Source organism: Ranitomeya imitator, chromosome 5 (genome assembly GCF_032444005.1).
Source record: "Ranitomeya imitator isolate aRanImi1 chromosome 5, aRanImi1.pri, whole genome shotgun sequence".
NCBI classification, from domain to species: domain Eukaryota; kingdom Metazoa; phylum Chordata; class Amphibia; order Anura; family Dendrobatidae; genus Ranitomeya; species Ranitomeya imitator.
Window position 1 is genome coordinate 596,878,218 of NC_091286.1, and position 23,333 is coordinate 596,901,550.

The 23,333-nt window shown below is 43.6% G+C and overlaps 1 protein-coding gene across 1 annotated transcript in view; it reads right to left on the reverse strand.

Moving 5' to 3' along the window:
• IL20RB (interleukin 20 receptor subunit beta) overlaps positions 1-23,333 on the reverse strand; it is a 134,488-nt gene that overhangs the window by 61,570 nt on the left and 49,585 nt on the right. Inside the window, exon 3 of the mRNA XM_069727947.1 lies at positions 7,817-8,007. Coding sequence (XP_069584048.1) covers positions 7,817-8,007 — 191 coding nt within the window. The remainder of the gene's footprint in view (positions 1-7,816; positions 8,008-23,333) is intronic.

Sequence of the window (23,333 nt, forward strand, 5' to 3'; positions counted from 1 at the left end):
ATGCCAAAGGAGGAGAGGATCTGTAGTAAGAGGCAGTGGTCAACCGTGTCGAAAGCAGAGGACAGGTCTAGAAGGAGGAGTACAGAGTATTGTCCATTAGCTTTCGTAGTAAGTAGGTCGTTAGTGATTTTGGTCAGGGCTGTCTCAGTTGAGTGATGGGGGCGGAAACCAGATTGTAGATTGTCAAAGAGCAAGTTAGATGAGAGGTGGGAGGAAAGTTCTGAGTGGACGTGCTGCTCCAGGAGTTTGGAAGCGAATGGGAGCAGTGATATTGGGCGATAGCTGGACATAGCAGTTGGATCGAGGGTTGGCTTTTTAAGGATAGGTGTGATTGTGGCATGTTTGAAAGCAGAAGGGAAGGTGCCAGAAGATAGTGATAGGTTGAAGAGGTGGGTTAGGGATGGGATAAGTGTGGTGGTGAGGTTGGGGAGGAGGTGGGATGGGATGGGGTCGAGCGCACAGGTGGTGAGGTGCGATTTGGAGAGGAGACAATTAAGCACCCCTTCAGAGATGTTGGATAGGGAGCTTATGGGGTTTGGGCATTGGTCTGGTATACAAAGGGGTTGTGGTGGTTGAAGAATGAGGACTTGCCTTGTCTGGTCGAACTTATTTTTAAAGTGTGTGGCAAAGTCCTCAGCAGAGATGAGGGAGGTTGGAAGGGGCAGTAGGAGGCAGAAGAGGGAGTTAAAGGTTTTGAATAACTGTTTGGGGTTGTAGGATAGGGAAGATACGAGGGTTGTGAAGTAGACCTGTTTAGTAGAGGTGAGAGCAGATTTAAAAGCGAGTGTTGCCTGTTTGAATGCAGTGAAGTCGTCTTGCAGGTGTGTTTTCTTCCATCGCCGCTCCGCAACCCTGGACACTTGCTGGAGCTTTTTAGTGGTGTTATTGTGCCAAGGTTGTCTATTGGTACGTTGCACTCTGCCATGAACGAGAGGGGCAACTGTGTCAATAGTTGATGTGAGAGTGGCATTGTAGAAAGCAGTGGCACTGTCTGCGTCGTGGAGTGAGGATATGGATGCTAGTGGTAGGATAGAGTCAGAGAGTGTGTGGGTGTCTAGGTGTGCAAGGTTTCTGTGGGGTGCGTATTTTGCTGGACATGGATGACCGGTGGGGAGGACAGGGATGAGAAGGTGAGCAGATGGTGGTCGATAGAGGGAGAAGGGAGGTGGTAAAGTTAGATAGAGACCAGAGACGGGTGAATACTAGGTCTAATGTATGTTCGTCCATGTGGGTGGCTGCGGAGAACCACTGAGTAAGTCCAAAGGATGAGGTAAGGGACAGAAGTTTGGAGGCTGTTGACTGAAGAGTATCGATGGGGATGTTGAAGTAACCAATGATGATGGTGGGAATGTCAGCAGAGAGAAAGTGAAGAAGCCAGGTGGAGAATTGGTCAATAAAGGCAGTGGCCAGGCCTGAAGGTCGGTATATGATGGCCACTTGGAGGTTGGAGGGAGAGTAGATGCGGACAGAATGGACTTCAAAGGAGGGGAGGATAAGGGAGGGTAGAAGTGGGATTGGGTTAAAGGTGCAGTTAGGAGAAGGGAGAAAACCCACTCCTCCACCTCTATAGAATGCAAGTAGTGGAAGGTCTGCTGTATACCAAACATAGGATACACTGAGACTGCCTTATACATCACAAAAAAGAAATCAAAATGTCTGTATATACATTACACAGGAGACTCAGAGCAGTATATTCATCACATAGGTGACATGAAGACTGCCATATACATCACATAGGATACACAGACTGGTGTATATAACATCACAAAGGAGACACTAAGACTAATATATATACATCACATAGGAGACACCGACACTTCCATATACATCACATAGGAGACACCGAGACTGCTGTATATATATCACATAGGATACACTGTGACTGTTGCATATACATCACATAGGAGACATTGAGACTGATGATTATACATAAAATAGGAGACACTTGGGCTGGAGCATATACAGAGGCATGTAAAAGTTTTGGCACCCCTGGTCCAAATTACTGTTATTGTGAACAGTTAAGCATGTTGAAGATTAAATTATCTGTAAAAGGCTTAAAGTTAAAGATGACACATTTTATTTGTATTTTAGGCACAAAAAAATTATATATATATATATTTGTTTTTTTTTTTTTTTTTTAGATTTTAAAAATTACAAAAAGTAAATTGGGCCGGTGCAAAGTTTGGAAACCCTGCACGGTTAGTACTTAGTAGCACCCCCTTTTAAAAGTATCACAGCTTGCAAACACTTTTTGTAGCCAAGCTGTGATAGCTTGTTTAAAGGATTTTGATCCATTCTTCCTTGGAAAATTCTTCCAGTTCTGTGAGATTCCTGGGTCGTTTTGCATGCACTGCTATTTTGAGGTCTAGCCACAGATTTTCAATGATGATCAGATCAGGGGACTGTGAGGGCCATTGTAAAACCTTAACCTTAGTCTACTGTGGATTTTGTTGTATGTTTAGGATCAGCATCCATTTGTAGAAGCCATCCTCTTTTCAACTTCAGCTTTTTTACAGAAGGTATTGTTGCAATTTCATTGAATTCATTCTTCCCTCTATCCGTGAAATGTTTCTCTTTCCATTGGCTGCAAAACAACCCCAAAGCATGATTGATCTACCCCATGCTTATTGGTTTCCCTAAATTCTATGCCCTTTTTTCTCCACACATACATTTGATCATTATGGTCAAAGAGTTTGATTTTAACCTCATTGGTCCACATGACTTGTTTCCAAAATGCATGAGGCTTGTTTAGATAGTTTCTTTGTACTTATGATGCTCAATTTTATGCTGAGGATGCAAGATAGGTTTTCTTCTGATGACTTTTTCATGAAGGCCATATTTGTGCAAGTGTCTCTGAACAGTAGATCAATGTACCACAACTACAGCAGAACAATGTACCACAACTGCCATTTCTTAATTACATTTAGAGCTGCTAGGACTATGGCTGCCCGGTCCCCCGCTACTCACCTTTTCCTTCCTGCTGCCGGACGGGGGTCACCGCGTGTCTCTCCTGCGCTGCCGGTCTCGCAGTCGACAGCGGAACTTCGTTTCTCGCGCATGCGCCTTGGGTGCAACTGCACACATCTCCCTTACTTTCAGCAACTGCGTTGTCCTGATCCGGAAGCACCAATAAGCCAATGGAGTCAAGGTATCGGGTGTATCAGGTCGCTACCTTAGTGGAGGCACCTGATTATTGTGTATTTCTCTGTACCAGTACGTAGGCTCCTTTCTGTACGTTCCTTCTGTGCTCTTGTCTGCCCTGTGGTTACTCGTTTCTTCCCCTTGTCTTTCCCACGGCCCCAGTCTTCTCCATCTATTCCTGGTGGTCCTGCTCCTTCCCGTTGTTCTTACAGTCCACGGACCCTGTCCTTCGACTTTTGCTCCTCTCCAGTCCTTGGCTTCCTGCGCTCTGTTTTGTTCCATCTCCTCTGTTCTTCCAGTTCCCTCGGTTCTGTGTAATATTGCTTTCTCCCGTTACCTACTTCTCTATGAGCCACCCTCTTGACACCGGCTGTAGAGGTATTTGAATCCCCTGGGCCTGCCCCTAATTATCCCTGTATAGATGTCGGTTTCACCTGGATAGTTCACCCAGGGGAGGTTGGGTACCATGACCCAGAGGGTCCACTCTAGGAACCTCGCCTCTCCCAGGCGTTACAAGAGCTGAGGAAAGGGCAACTTGAAAATGTTTTGCTCTCTTCTTATGGCCTTCTCCTGCTTTTGTGGGCCTCCATCAATTTCACTTTCAGAGAGCTAGGCAGCTGCTTAGAAAAACCCATGGCTGCTGTTTTTTGGCACAAGTTTAGAGTAGACTAGGTTTTTATGAGCCTTTCCTAACAATGATAGTAAACAAGCAATAACTTTAACAGGCTAAAACCTTGGTCAAAGTTATTTAAGCACACAATTCTTCAAGGCTGCCCAAACTTTTACATCGGCCCATTTTCCTTGTTGCAATTTTTTAAATCAAAAAAGTTCACAATAACAGTAATTTCAACCAGGAGTGCCCAAACTTTTATATTTCTACATCACATCACATAGGATACACTAGGACGGGAGCATATACATCACATAAGATGCACTGGTAATGGAGCATATAGATGACGCTGACACTATCATGTTTGACAGTGAGGATGGTGCTTTCAGCGTGATTGTGCAGTGTTAATTTTCCACTACACAGTGTTTGGCATTTAGCCCAAAAAGTTTTACTTTGGTCTTATCTTATTAGAGCACCTTGTTCTGCATGCTTGCTGTGTCCCCTACATGTCTTTTTGCAAACTGCAAATGGTAATTCTTATGGCTTGCTTTCAAAAATGGCTTTCTTGTTGCCAGTCTTCAATAAAGAGCTCATAGAAAAAAAAAACAGCCTTACCAACACCAGGTCAGATTATCAATGTTCTAGCGGTGTTCATAATGCTGTTTCTTTTTGAGATTTTTTTTATTTATGTCTTATGTGAGCCATTTTTCAATGCAGTGTAGGGACTCAAAAGTATGAGGATCCTTGATGTGGGTTGCAAGCTTGCGCTTTTTGGCCAAAATATCTACCAATACCTCTTTTATTTTACACACCATTTTTCATCTTTTTATTTGCACATTGGTTGGATGAATTCGGGTTTTTGTCCTTGTGGGGTGCACTTATATGGTGCTGGGCAACTTGCCTGATAGTATGGGCAACCACACCGCCAACCCCATAATTTGGTATGTTTCTGAGCGGTTGTTTCTCCAGTATTTTGCTGCATCCTCCTAGTGCATTGGTTATCTGACCTGGTGTTGGTAAGGCTGTTTTTTTTCTGTGAGATTTTTCTTGAATTTATGTCCTATGTGAGCCACTTTTCCATAAAGGGCAGATTTGTGGAATATATGACAAATTGCTATCTTGTGGATAGATTCTCCCACCTGAGCGCTTGATCTCTGCAGCTCCTCCAGAGTGACTATATACTTCTTGGCTGCTTCTCTTGTTAGTGCTCTCTTTACTTGTCATGTCAGTGTAGGTGGACAATCATGTCTAGGTAGGTCTGCAGTTGTGCCATACTCCTTCCATTTTTAATGATGGATTGAACAGTGCTCCATGAGATGTTCAGAGCTTGGGCTATTTTTCTATAGCTTAAATCTGCTTAACTCTTTTCCACAACTTTATTCCTGCCCAGTCTGGAGTGTTCCTTGGTTTTCATGATACTGTTTCATCCCTAATGTTCTCAAACAAACCTCTGAGGTCTTCAGAGAACAACTGTAGTTGTACGGAGAAAAAATTACACACAAGTGGACTTAATTTACTAATGTGACTTCTGGAGGCAATTTGTCACTCAGGATTTTATTTAGAAGTATCAGACTACAGGGGGCTGAATAGAAATGTCAAAGGGAGTAGAGAAGCTGCTCACACCCCTTGTAGATTTTATGGCTATATAATGCATTGCTATGTTTTAAATGATGTTATAAATGATGTTACATCTATTTTCTGCCCAGCAACGGTGAGTTAGCTGCAGACAGGGGTAACAACTAGGAGAAACCTTTGGTGGAAGGAGTTACATGATCACCAACTGGAAACAGCAATTTCCTGTTATAAGTTAGATAGGCAGTACTTGAGAAGTAACAGACCTATGATCTAACTGCATGCAGACCTGCATAAAATTGGTGTACTGTGTGAAGAGGGAAGACCACAAAATGTAAGATAGTATGTTCTGAAGGAAATCAAGGATCTAGTGGCAGCAGGAGGATGGATCTCAGGTAGGGACCTTAGTGTAGACAATGGGAAGGACAAGGTCCTTAAACCAGGCCAGGGGGAATACTTAAACCCTATGGAATTTTGCTCAGGTTAACAGAAGGCCCTATTATAGGGGTTAAGCTGAAAGGATTCCTTATCTCAGATAAACAGACTAAGGGAACAATTATCTATACAAGAGAGAAAGCTGGAGTGTCACATACTAATACAGGAGTTATCGTATGGAGAGCTGAACGTACAGTGGCGTTGCAAGGAGCTTGTGGCCTTCATCAAATGGACTGTGAGAGTACTACAGAAGGGAATATGGAGTTTCTCAATAATGGTTTGCTGAACTTGTCATGTGTCATCATGTATAAACGTACAGTCCCTGTCTCTACAGAATGCAGAAGGAGCATGCATGAAGTGTTGTGACTGCTATCTGATGTATATACTTATCATCAAGTTCTTGTTAAGTGAAGAAAAGTTTATTTTTGGACTTTGGTGTCCCTCTTTCATCATGACCTCATCCAGTCCTAGCCTGCCAAGTCAAACGGCAGTATGAAGTCTGCAGAGGCATATTATCAAGGTGACATCAGCACATACCTAGTCAGGACACCCATTTTCATGTAGCGTGGTGTGGCATGGCATGGATGGTGCTCCCACGCCCACGACTGCCGTCCCATGCCACGTTACAATTTTCAGATTTTTATTTTTAAAATTATTTTTATAGCCATGTTTAATTTTCTTTACTCTTCACACATGGCACATAAAATCCCAATAAAATACATTTAAGTTTATGGGTGTAACATGAAAAAAAAAGTTCACGCGGTATGAATACTTTTTCAACACACTGTAGGATACACTGAGGTTGGGGCACATACATCAAACAGGAGACACTGGAGCTGCAGCATATACATCAGAGTAGACCTTTGGGCTGAGGTATATACAATAGGAGACATTGGGGCTGGAGCATATACATCAGAGTAGACATTTGGGCTGAGGTATATACAATAGGAGACATTGGGGCTGGAGCATATATATTACAAGTGACACTGTGGCTTCCAGTCCTGTCTTCATCTGTGGGGCTCGTGTGCATTGCGCTAACTATCCACAAACTACGTCCAGATGCTATGAAGACTTAATCCTCAGTAGTGAACACAGTGCAAGAAGGTATTAAAGTGTCAGCAAAACAGGGCTGCTGGCCCAATCACTGCGGTCCCCTAAGTGGGCCAGAGGTTCCCCACCCCTGTTATGAAGTGTAATACATTGTGTATTTGTACAGTATAGTACATGATGTTTAAAATAACTGCAGCTATGCAAAATTTAGAAAACTGAACACCAGGTTCTTAGTTTACATTTTGATCAAAAAGTATAAGCCCACTGTCACATCATGGCAAATTTCTCAGTGAGTCCCAAACAGGCAAAGTGTTGTGGGGTGACCATGACCAAAGTGGGCTTATAGAGTACATTCTGATCAAGATGGTGACAAAAAAACTCATGTCCAGTTTGTTTCAGCATGGCTTAACAGAAGAAGAGTTCAAGTGAGGAACTGAATGAACTAGGGTGGAAAAAAAATACTCGGGAGCAGCAGAAAGAAAACAACAGGAAAACATGACCGTTTTTGACCTGATGACTGGTCCTGCATAAATAAATAGTAAAACAAAATAAAACTAAATAATTTACACCTCAAACTTTTTTTCTGTTCTAAATTATGCAGAACCACTATAACCAGAAGATGATGTATTGTAAACAAATCCAGAAGAGCTTTCCATGATAGAACGGTAACGTCATCCACCACAAGGAGAACCAAGGCCCTGGCTTCAGTGAATGGTAGCGGCCGGCCGATGAAGTCAAGCCGCAAATTGGCGCGGAATTTGAACCACACTTCGCTAATTGGTCACGCCCGGCCGGCCAAATCCTGTGTATAAATTGCATTATTCTGAAAACTTCATAAATGAACTACATACATATTCTCTAGAATACCCAATGCGTTAGAATCGGGCTGCCATCTAGTATTCTATATATAGCTTTTCTACGCATTATAAAACATACAGTATTTGTTGGTTCTTCCGTGTGAATTAAATAATACATAGAAAATAATTCACCAGTAGGAACATTACTTACTCGTCTTTCTGTGGAATGGCGGCTCAAGTTCTGCCCAAGAAGATTGCTGGTCTCCTAATTCTGACCGAACCCGAAACTTATATGAGACGCTGGCAGACACCTCAGCAGTCACGTTACATAGATGAACAGAGATTTTCTGGCAATTCTCAGTCTCATGCCAATAATGGTTCAAATATACTCTTTCAAATTCCCTAAAAAAAAACAAAACCATATTATACATCCATTAGATCACACCAGGATTCCTATTATTTAGTTTCTGCCTTGGTTAATAGGCGATACACTATCCATGTGCCCATCTGGCGTCCAATTACTAAATGGCAGAATATGTGCCCATTTTAGTCACATGGCTTTGGTCAACCTTCACTTTATACAACTGCTAAACACAAAGACCCTATAGTGAATTATCTTCCAATGGGTCCACACCAGCCATAAATAGTATGTACCCAATGGCCTAGACTTTGAGTTGTGAAAATGATAACACTATTTAGAAAAGAAACCTGTATTTGGCTTGGACTTTGGGTAAAATTATCTATAATATTCTACACTCTGGACTTACTGAGAACTCACTGTTGTACGTTCCTTCTTCCATGTTACCAGTGCACAATATGTATTCCCTGTATTGGGCTGATACTATCATTTCAATAGAGTTCAATCAAAGTGGCATCACTCCTGCTGAACTGCTTCTCAATTCAAACCCCTACTTTTGTCGTGTGTGATCAAGAATGATGGGGATTAAGCTTACCTATTCTAAAATGGGTCAGGGTTTTATTGGTTGGATGCCCAATGATGCAATATTCATCACCTATCCAGGGGAAAGGTCATATATGTTTATGCCCTGAATGCTTCTTAAAGTTTTTTTTTCCAACATATTGAAGGGAAGCCGTTAGCAGGTTTGCACTACGTAATCTGAGAGCAGCATTATGCAGAGACTGAGACCCTGACTCGAGCAATGTCTCACTTACTAGTCTGCGTGTTGCTGTTTCAATGAAATCAGTATTTTATTAGCAGGAGATTATCACTACAGGACTAGGACTAGGTGTCTCATGTTTTCTAGTCAATTTGTTTTGTGTAACCCCTCCCCCACCACTGATTAACTGCTTTCTGTCAAGGTACAGTGTACACAGAAAGCATCCAATCAGTGGTGTGGGCGGGGCTATACAGGGCTCAACATTTTGTGTACTGTTAGATCTACAGCAAATAAAACAGTGGTTGTATCAAAATGACAGCAAGCAGCCCAGCAAAAGACACATCGCTGGAATCAATCAGGGTCTCAAACTGTCTCCTGGGCTGCACTTGTTTACTGGAATACCCTTCCTTAGGTCTCAATCACATGTCAGTATTTTTTCAAGAGTGTTTATATGCCAAAATGGAACTTATTGATAAAAACTATAAAAAAAAATTGACACCTGTTCTGTGCTTTGGAGACAATCCTGGTTTTGGCATACAAATACAGATGAAACACTGATCAAAAATATACATAAATATACATACTAATAATAATATTATATGAAATATACATAATAATAATCTTTATATAGCGCCAACATATTCCGCAGCGCTTTACAGTTTAACAGTTTCAAACACAACAGTCATAAGTATCAAAGTTAACAGTACAATAATTAAAGCAAAACAAAACGACCCTGCTTTTGAGAGCTTACAATCCACAATGAGGTGGGGGAGATACAAAGCACAGGTGTGTATTTACAATGATGTATTTATAATGATGGTCCAGCCATCTTCAGGGGGTGGGGGATAGATGGAGATAGTGAATGGGCTGCACACACACAAACATAACATGACTTTGATTACTGAATGTGATAGGCCGCTCTGAGCAAATGTGTTTTGAGCGAGTGCCTAAAACTATGCAAATTGTGGATGGTCCTAATTTCTTGGGGTAGAGCATTCCAGAGGATTGGCGCAGCGCGGGAGAAGTCATGGAGTCGGGAGTGGGAGGTACGGATTAGTGCAGAGGTACGGATTAGTGCAGAGGTTAGTAGAAAGTCATTTGCAGAGCGCAGCGGTCGGTTAGGCCTTTAGACAGAAATGAGGGAGGAGATGTATGGGGGTGCCGCATTGTGAAGAGCTTTGTGGGTGAGAACAAGTACTTTGAATTGTATTCTGTAATGAATGGGTAGCCAGTGTAACGACTGGCGAAAAGCGGACGCGACCGAGTAACGATTAGCCAGATGGACAACCCTGGCTGCTGCATTAAGGATGGACTGGAGGGGGAAAGTCGAGTAAGGAGGAGGCCAATTAGTAGAGCATTAGAGTAGTCCAGGTGGGAGTGGATCAAGACGCCAGTGAGGGTTTTTGTGGTTTCCATGGTGAGAAAAGGGCGGATTCTAGAGATGTTCTTTAGGTGTAAGCAGCACGAGTGGGCAAGGGATTGTATATGGGAGGTGAAGGAGAGATTGGAGTCAAACATAACACCCAGACAGCGCGCTTGCTGCCGGGGTGTTATTATGGTGCCACCCACGGAGAGGGAAACGTCGGGTTTAGGGAGGTTAGTAGATGGCAGGAGCAGAAGAAGTTCAGTTTTGGAGAGGTTGAGTTTCAGATAGAGAGCGGACATGATGTTGGAGACTGCAGACAGACAGTCAGTGGCGTTCTGTAGTACAGCGGGAGTAAGGTCAGGGGATGACATGTATAGCTGTGTCATCGGCCTAAAGATGGTACTGAAAGCCAAATCTGCTGATGGTCTGTCCTATTGGGGCCGTGTAGAGGGAGAAGAGAAGGGGGCCAAGGACTGAGCCCTGAGGTTCCCCGACAGTGAGAGGAAGAGGAGATGAAGTGGAGCCAGGGAACAGAATACTGATGGAGCGGTCAGAAAGATAGGAAGAGAACCAGGAGAGAGCAGTGTCCTTAATGCCAAGTGACTGGAGCCTAGAGAGTAGGAGAGGGAGGTCAACAGTGTCGAAAGCTGCAAAAAGGTTGAGAAGAATGAGCAGAGAGTGGTCATCATTACATTATGCTGTCAGAAGGTCGTTGGTCACCTTGATGAGTGTAATTTCTGTCAAATGTAGGGGGCGGAAACCGGACTGAGAAGTGTCTAGGAGCGAATGAGTGGAGAGGTAACGGGTAAGGCGGGAGAAGATCAGGAGCTTCAAAAGTTTAGAGATGAAGGGGAGATTGGAGACTGGTCTGTAGTTATTTGTGCAGGATGGATCGAGGGTGGGTTTCTTTAGTAGTGGAGTTAGGCTATGTTCACACATTCCTGATTTCCTTCCTTTTTTTTCAGGACTAAAAACCGCAGCTCTTGGCAGAGAACGCAGATCCTTTTTTTGGTGCTTTTTTGGTGCGTTTTTTGATGCGTTTTTTATGCAGTTTTCTATGCAGAGTCTGTGTGTTTTCTAGGAAGTTTTTTAGGGTTAAAATGGCTGAAAATACCCTAACCCTACCCCTAACCCTACCCCTAACCCTACCCCTAACCCTAACCCTATTCTAACCTTAGTGGAAAAAAAAAATTCTTAATTTTTTTATTGTCCCTACCTATGGGGGTGACAAAGGGGGGGGTCATTTACTATTTTTTTTATTTTGATCACTGAGATATAACCTATCTCAGTGATCAAAATGCTCTTTTGAACAAATCTGCCGGCCGGCAGATTCGGCGGGCGCACTGCGCATGTGCCCGCCATTTTGCAAGATGGCGGCGCCCAGGGAGAAGACGGCCGGACGGAGACCGGGAGGCCGGGTAAGTATAAGGGGGGGAGATGAGGGCACGGGGGGGCGTCGGAGCACGGGGGGGTGGCATCGGAGCATGGGGGGGTGGGATTGGGGCACGGGGGGGCAGCCACGCTGCAGCGGTTCTGCACCACAAACCGCAGAAAACCCGCAGATATTTTTTTCATCTGCGGGTTTTACTGCGGGTTTGACCTCACAATGGAGGTCTATGGGTGCAGAACCGCTGCAGTTCCGCAAAAAGAAGTGACATGGTACTTCTTTTTTGCCGCGGCTATTCAGCGCGGCTTTTTTCGCGATTTTCCGCAATGTGGGCACAGCAGTTCCTGTTTTCCATAGGTTACATTGTAATGTACCCTGCATGGAAAACAGCTGCGGACCCGCAGCGGGAAAATCGCGGCGATTCCGCATGAAAAAAAGGATGGTGTGAACATGGCCTTAGGGTATGTGCACACGTTGCAGATTTTCCTTACGGATCTTTCTGCAGTAAATCCACAGCTCTTAGCAGAAAACGCAGCCGTGTTTTTGATGCATTTTTGCACGTTTTTGATGCATTTTTGTATGCGTTTATGAAAGCTAAATAAAGATGTATTATTGAGCAAAAAAAAAAAAATTGTGATGTAATTTCTTGTCCAACCTCCTCTTTTACATTTGTCCAACCCACACTCCATTACACACATAGATAGATAGATAGATAGATAGATAGATAGATAGATAGATAGATAGATAGATAGATAGATCTATGTATGTATCTATCTATAGATATATGTATGGATAGATATACTGTATCTATGGACAGATATATCTATGGATAGATGTAGACAGATATATGGATAGTTAGGCTGCTTTCACACATCCTTTTTTTTCCATCAGGCAGGATCCGGCGAATTTTTGAAAAAAACGGATCCGTTGCAAATCGTGAAAAACTGATGCAAGTGATCCGTTTTTTTTTTAAAGATAGAGAGAGAATGGAAAATGTGTATAATTTGAATGGAAAAAATGCATGAAAAACCGGATTCAGAGGCCGGATTCATCATTTCACATCTCAGTTTTATACATTTTTCACTAGATCCGTCGCTGGGCGTTTTTTTGCTGGACAGAAAAAAACGTTCCTCTGTACGTTTTCCCCGTCCGCCGGAAACAGCTTTTTTGACGGATCCGACAAAAAAAAGGATGAAACATGTGGCCATCAGGCGCAATCCGGCGCTAATACAACTCTGTGAGAAAAAAACAGATCCAGCGGAAAAAAAACGGATCCGTTTTTTCAAAACTCGCCGGATTGTGCCTGATGGAAAAAACCTGATGTGTGAAAGTAGCCAGATAGATATATGGATAGATATATCTATGTATCTACAGATATATCTATAAATATATCTATAGATAGATGTAGCCATAGTTATAGCTATAGATATATCCATAGATATCCATCTATAGATATATAGATTTATGCATAGATATATAATAGCAAGGCCAGTGTTGATTAATGAACATGTTCATTAAAAAAAACTGAAAAAAAATGGCGTGGGCTCCAGCACAATTTTCTGCACCAGAGGGGGAAAGCCTACGTCCGGGGGCCAATATTTGTAGCCTGGGAAGGGGGCAATATCCATGGCCCCCTCCCAGGCTATGAATATCAGCCCGCCAGTCTACATAGCCTTTACTGGCTATTAAAATAGGGGGACCCCCCAAAAAAATGACGTGGGGTCCCCCTATATTTTATAGCAAGAAAGGCTACGCATTTCATAGCCTAGAGAGGGGCCTTGGATATTTGTCCCCCCTGGCTACAAATACCAGGCCGCAGCCACCCTAGAAATGGCACATTTGTAAGATGTTCCAATTCCGGCACTTAGCCCCTCTCTTCCCACTCCCCTGTAGCAGTGGGATATGGGGTAATAAGGGGTTAATGTCACCTTTGTATTGTAAGGTGACATTAAGCCCGGTTAGTAATGGAGAGGTGTCAATAAGACACCTATCCATTACTAATCCTTTAGTAGTGAAAGAGTTAAATATAAAAAAAGACAGCCAGAAAAAAGTATTTTAATATTCTTAATTTCACCATACTTACCATTCTCGATCGCCTGCAAAAAATTAAAAGTAATAAACCAACCGTATACTCACTTTCCGCCGTAGTCCAATTAATAACGAGTGTCCCACGACAATCTCCCCTATAGAACAGTGACATCGGGTGATGTCACCGCTCTATAGGGCCTCCAGTGACACACTGACAGGAGACAATGGCTCCTGCAGTTCATCACTGAAGAGGTTACCGGAGTTCAGGGTCTCACTTTATGGCAAAGCTGTGTGGGAATTTTCCCACACAGCAGTGCCACAAGTGAGAATAGGGACTATTACTCACAGCGGTGGAGGAACACAAATTCCGGATGGATACCTTCCGTCATTGTATTTCTGGAGCCCCTAGAGAGCGGTTGCATCAACTGATGTGGCTGCTCTCCACGGGAGATCGTCGTGGGACACTTGTATTAATTGGATACCTGCGGATCAGGGAGTATATTGTTTATTATTTTAATTTTTTTACAGGCGAGCAATGGCTTTGGGATCAAGGTGATGATGAGTATGTACTCTATGTTGTATGTACTGTATGTCTATATGTACATGATGTATGTACTGTATAAATGTACTGTATGTTGTATGTTGTATGTACTGTTGTATGTACTGTATGTCATATGTTGTATGTACTGTTATATGTTGTATGTTGTATGTTCTGTTGTATGTTGTATGCACTGGTGTATGTTGTATGTACTGTACGTCACATGTTGTATGTACTGTTGTATGATATATGTACTGTATGTCATATGTTGTATGTTGTATGTACTGTTGTATGTTGTATGTACTGTTGTATGTACTGTTGTATGTTGTATGTACTGTTGTATGTTGTATGTACTGTTGTATGTTGTATGTACTGTTGTATGTTGTATGTACTATTGTATGTTGTATGTACTGTATGTGTGTATGTATTTTTTTTTACATTCAAAACATTAGCCGGATGATGGGACTACTACTGTCCCATCATTGGCTAATGTGTCAATCACTGTCACTGTAGCAGGCATAGCCCGATGGGACTTGTAGTTCCATCGGACAATATCTGCACGCACACACACACAAAGACCCTCCGCACAGCCCCGACAGCCCGCACTGTTGTGAATTCTGTGGCAGAGCTCCCTCCTGTGGTCACAAGTGGTACTTCGGCTGATTCTCTCTGTGAGCTTCCGTTGGTGGAGGAGAGTGGTACTGCGGCTTCTGAGTTTCCTTCCTCAGGTGATGTGGTGAAGTCGTTAGGTGCTGCTCTATTTAACTCCACCTAGTGCTTTGATCCTGGCTTCCAGTCAATGTTCTAGTATTGGACCTGTTTCCTCCTGGATCGATCCTGTGGCCTGCTGCTCTGCATAGCTAAGTTCCGCTTTGCTATTTTGTTTGCTGTTTTTTTCTGTCCAGCTTGTCTATTTGTTTTTTCTTGCTTGCTGGAAGCTCTGGGACGCAGAGGGTGTACCTCCGTGCCGTTAGTTCGGTACGGAGGGTCTTTTTGCCCCCTTTGCGTGGTTGTTAGTAGGGTTTTGTGTTGACCGCAAAGTTACCTTTCCTATCCTCGCTCTGTTTAGTAAGTCGGACCTCACTTTGCTAAATCTATTTCATCTCTACGTTTGTCTTTTCATCTTAACTCACAGTCATTATATGTGGGGGCTGCCTTTTCCTTTGGGGTATTTCTCTGAGGCAAGGTAGGCTTATTTTCTATCTTCAGGCTAGCTAGTTTCTCAGGCTGTGCCGAGTTGCATAGGGAGCGTTAGGCGCAATCCACGGCTGCCTCTAGTGTGGTTGGAGAGGATTAGGGATTGCTGTCAGCAGAGTTCCCACGTCTCAGAGCTCGTTCTATGTTTTTGGGTTTTTGTCAGATCACTGTATGTGCTCTGACTTCTATGTCCATTGTGGTACTGAATTACCTCATCATAACACCGCACAGCCCCCCGGCAGCCCCACACAGACCCCCGACAGCCCCACACAGACCCCCGACAGCCCCGCAGACACACCGGCAGCCCTACACAGACCCCCGACAACCCCACAGACGCACCGGCAGCCCCGCAGATGCACCGGCAGTCCCGCACAGACCCCCGACAGACCCGCAGATGCATCGGCAGACCCACACAGACCCGCGACAGCCCTGCACAGACCCCTGACAGCCCTGCAGACACACCGGTAGCCCCGGACAGACCCCCGACAGCCCCACAGATGCACCGGCAGCCCCACACAGACCCCCGACAGCCCCGCAGACACACCGGCAGCCCCGCACAGACCCCCGACAGCCCCGCAGATGCAGCGGCACACCCACTTCCAGCCCGCAGACCACGCCCGCACACACATACACGCACACAGTCACCGCCCACACTCCACCCACACACTCCCTCCTCCCAATCTGCAGCATTTCTTCCGCAGCTAAACCGCAGATCTTTTTTACATCTGCGGTTTTGCTGCGGATGTGCCCGACTTAATGCAAATCAAAGGGTGCAGAAACGCTACAGATCCGCACAAAGAATTGACATGCTGCGGAAAAAACAGTGCTGCGTTTCCGCATGTTTTTTTCCGCAGCATGTGCACAGCGGATTGGGTTTTCCATAGGTTTTCATAGTACGGTAAACCGCATGGGAAACTGCTGCAGATCCGCAGCATCAAAAATGCTGCGGATCCATGGTAAAATCTGCAACGTGTGAACATGGCCTAATGATAGAGTGTTAGAAGGAGGAGGGGGGCAAAGTGACAGAGGAGAGAGAGAGATTAAAGATTGTAGTTAGGTGACTTGTGACAACTGGAGAGACTGTCTGGAGGAGATGAGAGGGAATGGGGTCAGTAGTGCATGTAGTTGGACAAGAAGAAGAGAGGAGCTTGGAGACTTCTTCTTCTGTCATGGGATTGAATGTGGAGAGTAAGCCAGGGAAAATGCAGGGAGGGATGGGAGTCACTGCACTTAGTGGCTGGGAGCAAATTTCCTGATAGATATTATCTATTTTCTCTATAAAGTGGGAGGCCAAGTCATCAGCACTAATGTCTGTGATAGGGGCTTGTGCTTTTGGCCTGAGGATGGAGTGAAAGGTGTCAAAAAGTTTCTTGGGGTTGTTGGATAGTAAGGAGATCAGGGTGGTGAAGTAGGTCTGTTTGGCGAGATGAAGGGCAGAATTATAGGTTCTTAACATAAATTTGATGTGTATGAAGTCTTCTGGTGTGCGAGTTTTCCTCCATAAGCGTTCAGCACTCCTAGAGCATCGCTGGAGAAATCGGGTTTGTGATGTGAGCCAGCAAAAGTCCGTTTTTTTCTCATAGACTTGCATTAGTGACTCTCTCTCTCCTCTCTTTCTGGACTAGCTATTCGGATCCGGACCGGATAATCTAGTCGGATCGGCGAAAAAATTGATCTGTCGCATCAGTTTTTCACAATTTGCGACGGATCTGTTTTTTTCAAAATTCGCCTGATTGAGCCTGACGGCAAAAAACTGATGTGTGAAAGCAGCCTTAGGGTTAGGTGATTGTAATTCTGTAGGACTGTTAAGAGCTCTGTCATGAGCGGCCATGAGGAAGGAGGAGGTAGGTGAGCAGCAAACTGCGGTATAGAAATCAATTGGATGGACAGAGCTGACTAGTATGTCAGGAGTTATCTCCTCTCCTGGAATGTAACTCCTGCACACTCTTGGCCAGGTTCTGGGCTGACTCTTGTTGAAACCAGCTGAAAGATAAAAGATCTCACAGCAGGAAAATGACAGCAGATAGAAAAAGCAAATAATTTGCAAACTTGTTATTTTCGTACTGTCTAATAAGCTCTCCTGTATTGTAAATTAAGGCCGGTGTCACACTTGCGTGTGCAATGCGAGAAGCTTTTGCAAGACTCTCGCATCAATACCCGGCACTGCCGCTGGCACTTGGGATCGGAGTGTGCGGCTGCATAGAAATACAAGCAGTTGAACGCTCTGGTCTGAATTGCCGCCAGCAGTGTCGGGTACTGATGCGAGAGACTCGTGAGAGTTTCTCGCATTGCACACGCAAGTGTGACACTGGCCTAATAACGGCCTAATAACCATAGTAGCTAACTGGGTCTTGCTGCACATACTCAAGCATATCCATTTCTCTGCCTGGCTGCCACACTTCATGTCCTCTTAACTCCCAACCCTTAACATGGAAGACTTCAACATCCCCATTAACAGCCCCACTTCCACATCTGCATCCCAGCTTCTATCACTAACCACGTCTCTAGGCCTCTCACAGCTCTCAACCTCTGAAACATACGAAGACTGCAACACCCTTGACCTGGTCTTTGTCCGGCTCTGTTCAATCTCCTACCTAGATAACCCACCGCTTCCCCTCTCTGACCACAACATTCTATTCTTCACACGCACAATCCCTTGCCCACCCCAGCACTCTCATACCTACCACACATTCAGAAATCTACATGCTATTACCTCTCATACACTTTCAGACTCCCTACACTCATCATTTTCCCCAATCTCCTCTTTTTCCTGTCCTGATCTCACTGTACATCACTTCAATGACACTCTAAAGGTACCTTCACACAAAAGGTACCTTCACACTAAGCGACGCTGCAGCGATACCGACAACGATGTCGATCGCTGCAGCGTCGCTGTTTGGTCGCTGGAGAGCTGTCACACAGACAGCTCTCCAGCGACCAACGATGCCGGTAACCAGGGTAAACATCGGGTTACTAAGTGCAGGGCCGCGCTTAGTAACCCGATGTTTACCCTGGTTACCATCGTAAAAGTAAAGAAACAAACACTACATACTTACTTTCCGCTGTCTGTCCCCGGCGCTCTGCTTTCCTGCACTGACTGTGAGCACAGCGGCCGGAAAGCAGAGCGGTGACGTCACCGCTCTGCTTTCCGGCTGGCCGACGCTGACACAGGATGCAGGAGGAGTGCAGAGAAGCAGAGCGCCGGGGACAGACAGCTGAAGGTAAGTATGTAGTGTTTGTTTTTTTTACTTTTACGATGGTAACCAGGGTAAACATCGGGTTACTAAGCGCGGCCCTGCGCTTAGTAACCCGATGTTTACCCTGGTTACCAGTGAAGACATCGCTGAATCGGCGTCACACACGCCGATCCAGCGATGTCTGCAGAGAGTCCAGCGACGAAATAAAGTTCTGGACTTTCTGCAGCGACCAACGACATCACAGCAGGATCCTGATCGCTGCTGCGTGTCAAACACAACGATATCGCTAGCCAGGATGCTGCAACGTCACGGATCGCTAGCGATATCGTTGTGAAGTTGTTTAGTGTGAAGGTACCTTAAACAACTTCACAACGATATTGCTAGCGATCCGTGACGTTGCAGCGTCCTGGCTAGCGATATCGCCGGATTGTGCCTGACGGCAAAAAACTGATGTGTGAAAGCAGCCTAACTTGCATTGTCAGATTCCACTGCAGTTCTCCTAATCACAGCTCTCACTTTCCTGAGCTGTGTTCTTGTTCAAATACACAGCTATCTCTACGTGTAAATATAGCAATAACACTGTAGTCAGAACAAACACCCCTAATAATGAGTGGCAGAATAAAACTGCTCACCAGAACTGACAGTCATGGAGTAGCAGCTGCCCCCAAGCTACCGGGAAGTAAGGAGAGACTGCATAGCTGTGAGCTACTTAAAAGACAACTTGAGAATACCTCTTTAAGTGGCACGTTGTTAAACAAATTAATATATTTTTAGTCATCCTTGACCATCCGAAAACATGGCAAACTCCAATGCACAACACCACAAATATAACATTAACCAATGATACTGGTTTGCCAGGACCAGATGTTAACAGAGACCACCAGTTCTTACCAAACGACGCTTTAATAAACATCCATTGCTGGGCAACTATGTACCCAGAATAGCGGGCACAGAACTTCTCAAACGGTTCTTATTTACAACACTTGCAGAGTGAATACTAACACGTTGTTGTATTGTGTTTTTACGGTATAATATAAAATGCATAGAATGCTATGAGGACTGATGGTGCTGTGTGGGTACTGTACTGGTAATGCCTCAGGTATCCTGGTACACTCAGGTTAAAAGAAAGAATAGGATATAAGTTATTATTTAGGCAGTGATGAATAGGAATTTTATGATTCAGATTAGTTACAGATAGGTTAACCCCTTCATAACTGGAGGTATTTTCGTTATTGCGTTTTCGTTTTTTGCTCTCCTTTTTCCCAGAGCCATAGCTTTTTTATTTTTCTGTCAAAATGGAAATGTGAGAGGCTCGTTATACTTTTGAACGACACCATTAGTTTTAACATATCGTGTACTTGAAAACGGGAAAAAATTTACAAGTGTGGAGAAATTGCAAAAAAAGTGCAATTCCACAGTTGTTTTTTTTATTTTTATCATCTTCACTAAATGCTAAAACTGACCTGCCATTATGATTCTTCAGGTCATTACGAGTTCATAGACACCCAACATTTATAGGTTCTTTTTTATTTAAGTGGTGAAAATAAGTGAGGGCTTATTGTTTGTGTGCCAAGCTGATGTTTTTATTCATACTATTTTGATGTAGATATAATATTTTGATCACCCGTTATTGCATTTTATTAGAATGTTACGGCGACCAAAAAAACTTAATTCTGACGTTTTTAATTTTTTTCTCGTTGCGCTGTCCAGCGATCGGGTTAGTTCTTTTTTTATATTGATTCTGAATGCGGCGATACCAAATATGTGTATATTTGATTTTTCTTTTATTGTTTTATTTTGAATGGTGGGTGATTTGAACTTTTTTTTTAATATTTTTAAAAACATTTATTTTACTTTTTGCATGCTTGAATAGTCTCCATGGGAGACAAGAAGCTGCAGTTGTCGAATAGTCTGTGGTACACACAAGCGATGATCAGATTGCTTATGTGTAGCAGAAATGCTCACTTGCTATAGATGCCGACCATCAGGCGGCACTCATAGCAATCTGGCTATGACAACTGTAGAGGTCTGCTGGACAAATTTAGTTATCATGCCAACCAATCGGTAATTCACGATCACGTGATGGGGTCACCGATGGGTGGGATTTCCAGGGTGCTTCTGGTACGCACGAGTTAAATGCCGCTGTCATAGATTGACAGAGGCATTGAACAAGTTAATAGCCGCGGGTGGATCGCGATTCCACCCACAGTGTTAGAGGCACATGTTAGCTGTTCAAAACAACTGACAAGTTCCGGTGGCAAAAATGTGGGCTCAGAGCCGGAGCCCACATCAAAGGGAGGGATTCCAATGTGGGACTACTATTACACCCAACATCAGAAAGGGGTTAAGATAGGCAGTTGTGGGCCTATTAGTGTGTTAGCATAAGTATTGTTAGTATAGTGCTAATGTAGGAAAGTAATGCAAGCTGTGCGCTGGAATGCAGGAACAGAAACAGTTAAATGTTTGGGACCAGCCCATCATGGGAAAGGGTACGGTCAAACAAAAAGTAGAAGCATTTCCTGGTTTTAGTCAGACAGTGTTAGTATGTGAGGTTCGTATCAAGTGGAAGTTTAGTTGGCAGTGACAGTTTAGGTGACAATGGGCTGGACATTCCTGTAACGTCCAGGACCTGTGGCACAAACTAGGCAGTGGGAAGTGTGCCTTATTCCCTTCCATACAGAGGAAGTCGGACGAGGAAACGACTGAGGGAAACAGAGTATATCGGGAGTGCTGTGAGGCCGGATGGGAAATCCCTGGGGCTGACAAGAGGATGATACGTGATGTATTAACGAAACTAGAACTGGAGGGTGCTGTGCCAAAACTGTGTGTAAAAGACCTTATTATACCGAACTATGTGTCTCCTGATGTGTGTGCGGCTGGTCCAAAGGACTTGGATGCAGCGGAGGCCTCCGACCTAAAAGTGAGAATACTGTATTGTACACAGCACAACACTGATGAACTGGGACACTGCTTATTTGTGGAGTGCCAGGGAGTGGAGAAGCAGCAGCACACACACGGCTGCCGTCCTGGCAACATACATTTCGATCTCATTTCTCTCTTGTCAGAAAACACTCATGGCACGCGGCTCTGCTGAGCACTCAGACCAAACATCTGGTCTAACTGCAAGCTACGTCCTATCTTAGTCACTACCAGGAGTTCCTCTCTAATCCTGCTACATAGCCCCTCCCTGTCTGGGCTAGTCCCAACACTTAACTATGTTTTACCCTGCTCACTGTCTGTTGCTGGGCAGAACTCAGGTTCCCAACAGTACAGTGCACAACATTACAATACACCACAATCCACACTACACATCACCATAAAGCATGACATTATACAAACTACTCTTTACATTATACACAGCACTGATGTCTTCAAGGTGGAACAGGGAAATATGTTCATCTCCTTACAGTTCAAAAAAACCTTATTGTAAAAATTATTTTTAGGCGACAATGCATTCATTTAGATAAAAAGATGTCCAAATTTATAGTGTTCACAGCTTTGGTGTTTATAGATGTTCACAAAGGTCAGCCAAGGACAAAACCACCATCATTACAGTGAAGGAGGTGCTACTGTCAGGCCTAGCCGAAAAATGGAGCCTGTCTACAAGCTCAGCACATGGAGCTAAAGAAAACAATGTTAAATTCTGGCTGGTGGCACATGGTAGAAGACACTACAGTGCGTTTTCACAGCTCCCATGTAGAACATCTTTAATTAGATTCTATCATAGTAGGATACTTGACTATTACAAAAAAATATGTAAAGGGTCTGCTCCTGACAAATGTAGTGGTCAGTGCAGACACATTTCCTTCGCAGCATGCAAATGGAGACATCTTGCCGGGTATGTATGACTGCCTCACCTTCATTTTATGGTTACACTTTTGTTTGAAGTTCCATTAACATATACGGAGCTTGAAGAGCATCTGCTCCAATGTGCCAGACTATTACCTTTCCCAGTGACATAATGACAAATGGTTTGTTTCTCACTGTGAGACTGATAATGTAACTGCAGAATTTAATCCTCTACATAATTTTCTCCCTAGGGAAGCAGAGTTTTGCAATTTCTTAGAACTGCTTTAGTACAAATCCTAACTTGTTGCAAAATTTACATATAATTCTCCAAGGATGAGAAAGTCTTTACTGAGCATATCCAGGCTAAAGCAACACCAAGAACAAAATAATATTATAACCACAAAATCAGTGAAAAGCATCACTCAGATGCAAGAAAGTTAACAAGTTATAAGATATACTACAGCTCTGGCTAAAATTAAGAGACCGCTGCAAAATGTTCAGTTTGTCTGAGTTTTCTCTTTATAGGTATATTTTTTGAGTAAAATGTAAATTGTTCTTTTATTCTATAAACTTCTGACAACATGTCTCTGAATTTCCCAACAATACATTTTGTATATTTTTTTTTCTGAAAAAGAAAAATGGTCAAATAAAAAAAAACCCAGTGCTTTCAGACAAATAATGCAAAGAAAACAAGTTCATAATTATTTAGAAACAACAATAATAATGTTTTAACTCGGGAAGAGTTCAGAAATCAATATTTTGCGGAATAACCATGATCTTTAGTCACAGTTTTCATGCGTCTTGGCATGCTTTCCACCAGTCTTTCATTCTGCTTCTGGCGCAAAAATGTAAGCAGGTCTTCTTTGTTTGATGGCTTGTGACTATCCATCATCCTCTTGATTACATTCCAGAGGTTTTCAATGGGGTTCAGGTCTGGAGATTGGGCTGCCCATGACAGGATTTTGATGTGGTGGTCTCTTAATTTTTGCCAGAGCTGTATATAAGCCATTGGCTTTTTATTTTTATTATTTTAATGTAATGTTTAAAGTAACCCAAAAAATAACCAAAAATACCTGAATAGTGCATTTACTGTTTTTAAGGGACGATC